This window comes from Galdieria sulphuraria, assembly GCF_000341285.1.
Source record: "Galdieria sulphuraria unplaced genomic scaffold scaf_111, whole genome shotgun sequence".
Taxonomy (NCBI): Eukaryota; Rhodophyta; class Bangiophyceae; order Galdieriales; family Galdieriaceae; genus Galdieria; species Galdieria sulphuraria.
The window spans coordinates 1-9,231 of NW_005178364.1; the positions used below are offsets into that span (position 1 = coordinate 1).

Genomic DNA, 9,231 nt, shown 5'->3' on the forward strand with positions numbered 1-9,231 from the left:
ACGAGTATGTAACTGAACAAGTTGAAACGTGACAAGGAAGCTTACCTCGATAGTTTCATCAAAACCAGCGTTACTTGACTCCTTCACCATACCTAGTGCCCTCTCAACATCATATTGTTGGTTTTTATCATAAGCTAGCTTTAAATTACTCTCAGAATGATTCGAGTGAGTTGTCGGATGACTGTTGCGGGATTTTGTTTTAGTTCTTTCGTCAAGTGAAGTCTCGTCAACAACTGAGTTGGCCTGTTCGACTGTTGGTTGATTTTGTCTAACTTTGAACGTTTCTTCTTCGTTTACTTCAAGTTGAGTTTGTGTAAAGAGACTTTGGTCTGGAAATCTTTTGAAATCTAACACTCGACTTTTTCTTTGTGCAGTTGTTATTAGAGACCAGAGTGGACCTTTCAATAACTGCATTCTACCACTTTTTAATCCAAAGGCCAATACGCTGTTCTATGAATTTCTGGACGGATGATCTGATTGCCATTGTGATTGTTGTGGAATGACAATGGATAGGGTTTCCTTTGACTACTTGCAAAAAAATTCTAATTGAACCCCAAAGTTATCGTTTGAACTGCAATGCAATATGAATGGAATTTTTGTGTAAATCGTGGTTTTCTGAAATCGAAAGTTTTTTTTCTCGTCGTTATATGATTAGAATCATTTAAGATCTCTCTTATACTGTTGACAGCTAAACGAAATTTTTTAGATTGAATATCATCTTTGCAACTGAATCACTTTTCTTATCTGAGAGTCGGTGAATTTTCTGTATAATCCACAAAAGCAGAGTTTTGGATATATGGTGTCTTGAGTACTTTTGAAAAATGATTACTTTTAAATAGAATTTTGATCGCGAACCAAATACCTCTAAAGTATTTGTCGTTACCTTTGCTATATTTTCTCTTGGATCCAACGCGTCTTGCAAGGAGAAGCAAAAACACCACCACCTTTACTGTTGTTATACTAGTCAAAACTCTCAACAAGTTCTTTACGTGGAGAACGAACCAATAGCCTTGAATCGTTTGAGGCTCGATCCTCCCTATCGTAAGTAGTTTATGTACGGATTTGTGTATCGACAAAAGTATTCACAGCTTGTGGTCAGTTTTTATACAGTCCTGTCCTCTGTATACTTTCCAATTCTAGAGTTGAGTATACGATTTATTCTTCTTTACAACTCGCAATCGAACAAGATTGTTCCTTAACGAATTTGCATAGAAGGAAAGGTTCCAGTTCTCTTATTGCAAGCCAAACAGAGTTAATGTCGTTGAGATTGGAAAATGACCATTTTACACCTTTAAGGAGTTTTCCTTAATTTTGAGTGACCAACAAAGAAAGGTTCTCAGATCGAGAACGAGTCAAAAACTGGTTGTAGCAAAACCCGTTCTTGATTTGTTATCAAAATAGGCTCACAAGTAGTTCCAAATTTACCTTGCAGAGACAAGATTGGTCAAACTCAACAAACTCTGTTAAAAGGCTACAGTGTCGCTAGGGAGTTGAGAGGAACTTTGTTACGACACTGTTCTTCTCGTTTCACAACAATACTGAGATGTGAGATTGATTGCATCTAGCACACTTATTGTTCCAGAACCTTTTTACATATCTCCAAGTGGAATATTTTCTTTCATAAAACTCACTAGTCACTCAAAATAATATATCTCCAGTGAAAGGAGAGAATACAAAGCGATCCTTCTCATAACAATCCAATTAGAAATGAACACAATGGTTTGATTGTTGGATGGAAAGGAAGTTTCAGTGAGTGTTGTCAAGGCTGTGGACCTGATTCAAGTTTGCTAGTGAAACTTTTCCGACTTTAATTGCTAAAACAAATTCTTCGTTCGTTTAAGTTGGAAAAGTGAATTTCTATTATCTGCGTTTCTTTTTTAAGCTCTGCAAATGTTTCTTTTATAACAATCCATCGAGTCCTGAGCTCTGAGTTCCATGTAGACTGTAGTTTCTTTTTAGTATTTACAACTTTTATTATCTCTTTGGAGTTTATATACTTTATGCAACACTTGTTTTTATTTCACTTTTGGTCTTGTATGGAAATTTGAGATTAGCGTTGTCGAGAAGAGAGCAAAGACAATGGAGTTTAAGCTGTCGTTGAGTGTTGGTAGATTAATCAATTAGTTGTCTCGCAAGTCCATTTTGTTTTACTGAAAATTGTTTCAGAGCATTTTTGCGTATTTATTAGCAATTGAAAGTCTAATCTTGTAGTCTGTCGTTGAGAATCAATCTTTGGGCTGTTATTTCCAAGATATTCTGCAAGAACAAGAAACCAGTCAGACTCTCAGTTGAGTCTTTTAGTCAGTACACAGAATTATATTCCGTATAGTAGTTTTCTTTGCCTTCTATATGACTCTTTTCACGATGGAGAAATTGGTCTGTAACTCTGCAACAGGCATTTATCAGGATAGCATAGGAAAGTCTTGAGTCCATTATTGCATATTTTTAATGGTTGTATGGTTGTTTGTATTGTTGTGCTTTTAGATCAATTCTCTGTTGATTCGAGTATGTCTTTTGAAATATTATTTGCGTGGTCTTGGAAAACGACACCCATAAGGTTTGACAGTTTTTGAAAACGAAAGCTGAATAAACTTGCTTTTTGAAAGCACGGAAAAAGTTTCAACTCAAAATATACTCACCTTGTTGGGAACCAGGAAATAAAGCAAGCAAAAGGACACTGTTGGAAATCTTGGTTGTGTTCACCTGGGTAAAATGTTTTGACGATGGCGACTGTACCTAGTAGTCCGTTTTGAGAAACGCCTTTGTTTCTATGAATTACTGGTTTTGCTGAAGGTGAAATATGTTTAAAAGGATATGTAAGTCGTAAGAGTGATAGTGGTGAAACCAGTATTGCTGTTGTTTCTGAAAGGCATCCATTGCAAATCGTATTTGGTCCTTATATAGTTGAAGAGGAGGGTAACATTAGTAGTACGGTGTGAATGGGAAACAAGGAGACTTGTGTATAACAGTATTTGCCTTGTCAAGAGTGCTGCTGATCTGCTTTTCTTTTCAACACACTGAATGTCATTCTGTTGAAAATAGTGGTAGTTGTAGCTGTCAAAAAGGTGAAAAGGAGACACAACATTTTGTGCAAACAGGTTGCGTTTGGATAGTATACAAAGTAGCTCTGAAAGACATTCATGAAGGATTGGTTGAACTTCAACAATATTACACGAGTGCAAACATTGATGTCATCGTGTCCGACTAGAGTTTTGGTTTGACTCTGAAAATAAAGTCCAACTTTTGGTAGATATTTCCTAGAAAGCATACGCAGACGAACAAAGTGGTTTGCACATACATTGACACGAACCATAAAGCATTTTCCTATTATCGCAGCAAAATCAACCCATTCGTTACTACTTAAAATTCAACCAGAACAGCAACAACAACAAATATGAGCCCGAGCCTAGTACAGTATGACAGAGTCCTCAAGTCTACAAAGAGAATGACTTGTGTTTCTATCTTTTACTTTTTTCTTCGTTGTTGGCATGACTGGAGAATTGCAATTGTTTTATTTACTTGGAATTGTAAAAAGACAGCAACGACAACGACAACAAGAGAAAGTTATAGTGTATTGGGTTGTGGTACAGGAATATTAATAATAGTTTTTGCCATAAAAGTACGAATTTGACCTATCTTTTACCATACAGGAAAATTGTATTGTTGAGTTTACAAAGGAAAAGGGCATTATTTGCACACGTACAGGCTATTCCTGTACCTTACTATCAGAAGGACTACATACGATCCTGCTTTTGAACAACAAATAGAGTATCGAGTTGCTTTTACTGGTCGATTTTCGATTTTTCTTGTACCTTTTTGAGACTAATCTTTATCTTTTGATTCTTGAAACGAACTTGTTTGTTACCTCATGATAGTATGATGAAGCGACTAGTCGTCATTTCTTTTCGGAAAGCGTCGACGTAAAAACTTTTCAGAAGCTTCTTTCATTGGAAATCCCGATCACAAAGAATCCCTTTGTCCCGTGATAGTTGCGTTGCATTTGTAGGGATGGGCAATTGATAGTCCAAATGATCAATTCGAGACAATTTCGTCTGTTGAATCAATTAATCTTTGACAAGTGAACTTGCAGTATCATGAAAGTGTACAACATACTGTTTTCTGTGATCTGAAATCTACTACTGATTTATCTGAACATATTGTAATGCTCTTATGTTGAAACCATCTTATGGTTATTTGTGCTCCAGAACGTTTCCATCTTAATTCTTCGACCCTAAGACCACGTTGATATGAAGTTAGTCATTTAGTCGATAAGGATGAGATAATATCTCTATTTCGTCTTTTCTCTTCTTTATCGGCGTAATTGTAGAATGATAAATATCTTGTTTTTTAGAGTTGGAATATGTTGTAAAAACAGTTGAATGCTCATTGTACAAGAAAAGGGATGAAATGATAGAAAGTAGTATTCGAAGACTGCGGGATGATGTAAATTCAAAGAAAGAATCAACTATATTGCAGTCAAAGTTCTGTACAAACGATCTATTGGGAATAGAAATTGAATTGCCTTAGCACGAAATACTGGTTGTTTTCCCTTATTCATATGAATTGTCATAAAAGACAAAAATTTATGTTTTACATAGCATATACTTTTCAATTGCATAATATAGAAAGGTTAGTTGAAAGAAATTCAAAGAAAAGAAGCAAATGAATGCTTCCCTGGCTTCACAGGGTTAGAATATCAGACCTATGATTTACAGATTTTGAGGTTGATCCTCACAAAAAGCAAGATCAACTCTATGATTTTTACACAAGTAGCAGCAAAACACAAATTAATAGTCATGTTCTAATTTCAGGATCCTTTCGTATATCCTTTGATGTTTGAACCCTTTCGCAACCTTTGGTGGTTTTCATCCACCTCTTTATCTTGAACTATTACCAAAATTGATTCAAGTGATAAATAACAATGTATTTATGCCGTACGAATAATACCTTGTTTCTATTGATGAGTTGAATTTGAATCTTATTTCAGAGAGATATCCGAAACAATTCTGGTTACAGCTGTATTGAAGGAAGTAATAATCACTTGCTTTAGAGTACTCTGAATCTTACCACTTCTAGTTAAATCTCAACGGGACACGGCACAATTATTCTAGTAGATACGTAACAAAAGGTTTATTCGGTTTCTTCCTTCTCAACGTATCTAGAAACTGGTTACTGTTTTATATTACTTGAATTGTATACTGAATTCAATGATTTACTGTTCAATGGAAAGAAAGTAAGATATTTCTTGATACTGCTCATCTAAGCTGACATTTTGTGTAAGAGTTGGTCACTTTTTGATTACTAGTCGAATATCTCATCAAGAAGAAATTCTGTTTCATAAGTAAATGAAATGTCGTCTATGGTTGATTCAACTTTTGAATTCTTAGAGATTATACTGAATTTATCGAACGAGTCTGTCCTTATCCCGAGAAAAACGATTTTCCATATAGTATTAATAGTAGTATTATTACTAAGGATAAAGAGGCTTAGCTAAATAATACTTGGTTTGAAAAAAACTTGGTAGTAGCAGAATACCGAATTATTCCTCTCATTGCTTGCACTTGATTTGCGATACTGGATACGTTTTCGTTGATCGTTTCATCCTAGATAGTTTCATGAATCTACTCAAGCGATGAATCGCATTATACCTTTGCAGCGCCACGAATATGTTACTACTAGTTTATATATTTTGATATTAACTAGTTGTTTGTTCAGATATAAATATGTCAAACTGTATTTGATTCAATTCATAATTACTTGTTTTAAAGTACTTTTAGTTGTATCATTTCGTTCCAACCAGTCATTGCTGGGTACTCTATATTCGTTTCCTAGAGAAGAATCAGGAATCAGATGTCAGTTTATTTCAAGTATTCAAATTTTAATGCGTTGCTTGTTAGAAACGTTCAAAGTTGTCTATTAAAATATAGCCTTAGTAATGAATGGAGTCAATGTGTTAGACAAGATAACGGCACAACTCGATGCATACAAAAGTGGAATCAACGTTTCCATTCAAAACCAATTGTTTGATAGCAAGACTAATATACGTTGTTATTTTTTAGGGGTATCTAAGAGAGAGTTGGTTGAATTGTCATTATGTGGACATTGGGTTATCCAATAGAGTTTCTGTTAGATAGTGTTTGTATAAGATGGCTTCTTTAAGATAGAATTGATACTTTACTGACTAGTAGCTGTCAAGTTGATAAAGACTTTGTACCTTTGCACTTGAAATCTTGCTGTTGTATGTACAGAGTCTTTATATTCGAAGCAGTGTTTTATGTGGTCTTTAGGCACCCTGTATGCTTGATTCAGCATCGAATTGTCCAAGATTATCTTGAATTGTCTAAAATAATTTAGTCTTTACTCTAAAAGAATGATTTACAGACTATTATTTGGATCACTTAAAATCAAGTCGAAGATCAATTCATTTGAGAATCACTAGGTGAGAATCCGAATTGCAGCAAAGCATCAATTTTCCCTTGATATTTGCATGCTGTGTGCACTACTGGGCAGGTGGTCGACCATAATTCAATTTAGGTACATTTGTGGATTGACTTTCATATTGAATGACAATGTATTTCTAGAATATTGAGAACATGTTACTATTGATGAGCATAGATCAATCAGCATCCACCATTCTTGTATCTGTACGGAAATCAATTAAACTTTGTTTGAATTCACTGATTCCTATCAGTATTGGTGTAGCACGTTCTCGTTTTGCTGCCTTGGCACCAAGCTCAACTTGCGTCATAGAATCATTATTTTTTCTGATAAACATATTATGTTAAAAGTCTATTGCTTGTTTCTATTGACTGGTCGGAGAGTAGTCATCATATTTTTATCTTATCTTTTCAAGAAAGTCGGAATAATTACTGAACACTAAAAACTGAACTTTAATTGTAAAAAAGTATGACAGCGATAAACTATACTATTCATAGACCACAGAATCATTTGATTTAGAACAAGATTCAACTAGGTTGTAGACGATTGGTCACAAACGAGCCGCAAAGAGAAGCAATGTAACCTTGCTGATACAAGCTATTGAATCTCTTTTTTTATGTTGATATGTTATGTAGTACAAGATGAAGAAAATGATTCCTTTCATTTCAACTTTTATACAACTCGCTAAACAAAAGAATACAACAATTTGCTTTGAAAGAAAATGTATGATGAAAGATATAAAGTGAAAAAAGAAAGAAATGGCTCCCTAGTTCAATAGACTACAGAGATAGTGTTATGAGCCAAAAGTCTTGACTTTGATTCTCATTAGAAACATCAACGATATTCTGGTCGTCATTAGTAGAAAAAGTATTCCCTACTATTACCTCATACTGGTAACAGTAGAATATTTTTGGTACTTTGTTTTGCTTACCCATTCTACTAATATGCATGACGTGTATTTGAATACCATAAAGTAAGAAGTAGGCTGTTGAAACAAAATGGTTAGTGTACGTCTATTCCATGACATATCTAATCTTTACAAATTGTCCAAAGCTTAGAAGACCTGAATATTTGAGGCATTCTTTATCTTTTTTACACTCACCTTAATCTTCTTTCTATTCTATTTTTCTTATTGAAAATGAATATCATACTATTCTCACTGATAAAAGACAATCAAATTTCTATTCAAAAGGGCAAAGTGTAGAATAAAACAAGGAATACACAATCTCACTTGCAGAATCATTATTTGCATCTCTGTAGATATTATTCTCTATATAGCTGTAACTTTCTTTACTGGTTTGAAAAATGAAGACAACAACATTTATAGGAAGAACAATATCAAGTTTATGAGTCAACTCGATCTTGATACTAGTATTCCATGAAGAAGGATATCACTCCTCATCATACTCGACGAATAGTTTTAGATTCAAACTAATCAATCTTTGTCAATCAACAACTTGACCGGAAAAAAGTTGCTTGTATTTATTTCCATTGCAATAATTATTGGGGTCTTGGTATGAACTGTTAGAAATGATTATAAAAGCAGAATTTACTATCTGATTTGCACATTTAACGACAACAATAACAGCAACTCTTAGAAGAGATAGGACAACACTTCTCACTACACCATTGTTCTCGAAGAGTCGTGAACATAGTATTTCTTCTATAGTTCGTCATTTATTTAGAATTGTTAATGGTGTTTTACGACCACTCGCTTTGCCTATATTAAAAACTCAATACATCCCTCAATTGTGGAACTGATATATTTTTCTATCTAATCGACAAGACTAGAGACAATAGTGATATGAGCTAGTGTCCAGGAATCAGTTTAAATTCAACTGATTTCAAGATCATAGTTTCGGCTATGTTGAACCGAGTTTAAACTGTATTGAGTGGAAACAAGGAATTGCACAAAATAGAGCAATCAACTATCAAACTAGTGAATAGACCAAGTGCTTTGCTTGAGAAAATCAGAACAATGTCATCGGATAAAGAGTTGTGTATTGTTTCTTTAAGCACCTTTCATTCTCTTGTTCACTACGCCTTGTAGATAGAATCGAACGAGTCGGTCATAAATATAGTACTTTAGTATTTATCATATCATTTATGCCTAATGATAAGGTAAATTTTAAGTTGCAGAGAGAGGGACTATAATCTATCCTGGCTACTTTTGCATTGAACTTGATGTCAAATAGAATGACTTGACCTTGTTCGTATGAATTCATATTCTTGTTATGAATACTGTATTTGAGGAGTACCTATTATATGCTATTTGAATTTACTGTTAACATTTTTTTTCACTGTTTATCATACACCTCATCCTGTAACTTGGTTTCATAAAACTCTTGGTATCGTTGAGACTATCAAGTTTTATGGCTATGACTTGTATAGTTTTGATAGAATTCACTTGACTCTAATCTGTCCCATCAAAGATCGATTTGATAATGGGACATGCAAAATGTCGCAGTTAACTACAGAATCATATACATACGAGATAATTCAACTGAATTGGACGGAACTGTATGTTTGGAACTTTACAGATCATCTCTACTCTAATTTAGAAGAACGCAAACATTCGGTTTTATGTTGTTTGAAAGATTTGAATCAACATAATAACTTGAAAAGATTGACGAAGAAGTACTTTGATCATAACCTTAGATCGGTAGTACTTCAAGTCTTGCTGAGATACATGGTTATGTTCGTTTACTTTCTATGGTGAAAAAAGTTGTCTCTTATCTTTTTTATATTAAGCTATTACAAATTCGAGTTGATCATCTGGTACAGCTTTTACTA

The 9,231-nt window shown here is 34.1% G+C and overlaps 3 protein-coding genes across 3 annotated transcripts; 2 read left to right on the forward strand and 1 right to left on the reverse strand.

Moving 5' to 3' along the window:
• Positions 1–45: 45 nt before the first annotated feature.
• Gasu_62040 (50S ribosomal protein L1, putative) lies at positions 46–520 on the reverse strand (the record flags this gene model as incomplete). Its single annotated transcript, XM_005702609.1, has 1 exon — positions 46–520. A coding segment is annotated over exon 1 (369 nt), but the record flags the coding sequence as incomplete, so codon positions are not given.
• A 40-nt stretch (positions 521–560) lies between these two features.
• Gasu_62050 (uncharacterized protein) lies at positions 561–1,421 on the forward strand. Its single transcript, XM_005702610.1, has 4 exons — positions 561–600; positions 840–928; positions 982–1,041; positions 1,089–1,421. Exons 1-4 carry the CDS (start codon positions 584–586, stop codon positions 1,307–1,309), a joined length of 387 nt encoding a protein of 128 aa, XP_005702667.1. The 5' UTR covers positions 561–583; the 3' UTR covers positions 1,310–1,421.
• Positions 1,422–1,840: 419 nt separating this feature from the next.
• Positions 1,841–3,249, forward strand: Gasu_62060 (uncharacterized protein). Its single transcript, XM_005702611.1, has 4 exons — positions 1,841–2,505; positions 2,794–2,823; positions 2,870–2,916; positions 2,970–3,249. The coding sequence occupies exons 2-4, from the start codon at positions 2,801–2,803 to the stop codon at positions 3,206–3,208; spliced, it is 309 nt and encodes a 102-aa protein (XP_005702668.1). The 5' UTR covers positions 1,841–2,505; positions 2,794–2,800; the 3' UTR covers positions 3,209–3,249.
• Positions 3,250–9,231: the final 5,982 nt, after the last annotated feature.

Coding starts and splice junctions, on each gene's coding strand:
- Gasu_62050 (XM_005702610.1), top strand. Junction 929..981: donor AACGCGTCTTGCAAGGAGAA/GCAAAAACACCA, acceptor ACTCTCAACAAG/TTCTTTACGTGGAGAACGAA. Junction 1,042..1,088: donor GAGGCTCGATCCTCCCTATC/GTAAGTAGTTTA, acceptor AAGTATTCACAG/CTTGTGGTCAGTTTTTATAC.
- Gasu_62060 (XM_005702611.1), top strand. CDS start 2,801: ATGTTTAAAAGGATATGTAAGTC. Junction 2,824..2,869: donor TTTAAAAGGATATGTAAGTC/GTAAGAGTGATA, acceptor TGTTTCTGAAAG/GCATCCATTGCAAATCGTAT. Junction 2,917..2,969: donor TTATATAGTTGAAGAGGAGG/GTAACATTAGTA, acceptor TGTGTATAACAG/TATTTGCCTTGTCAAGAGTG.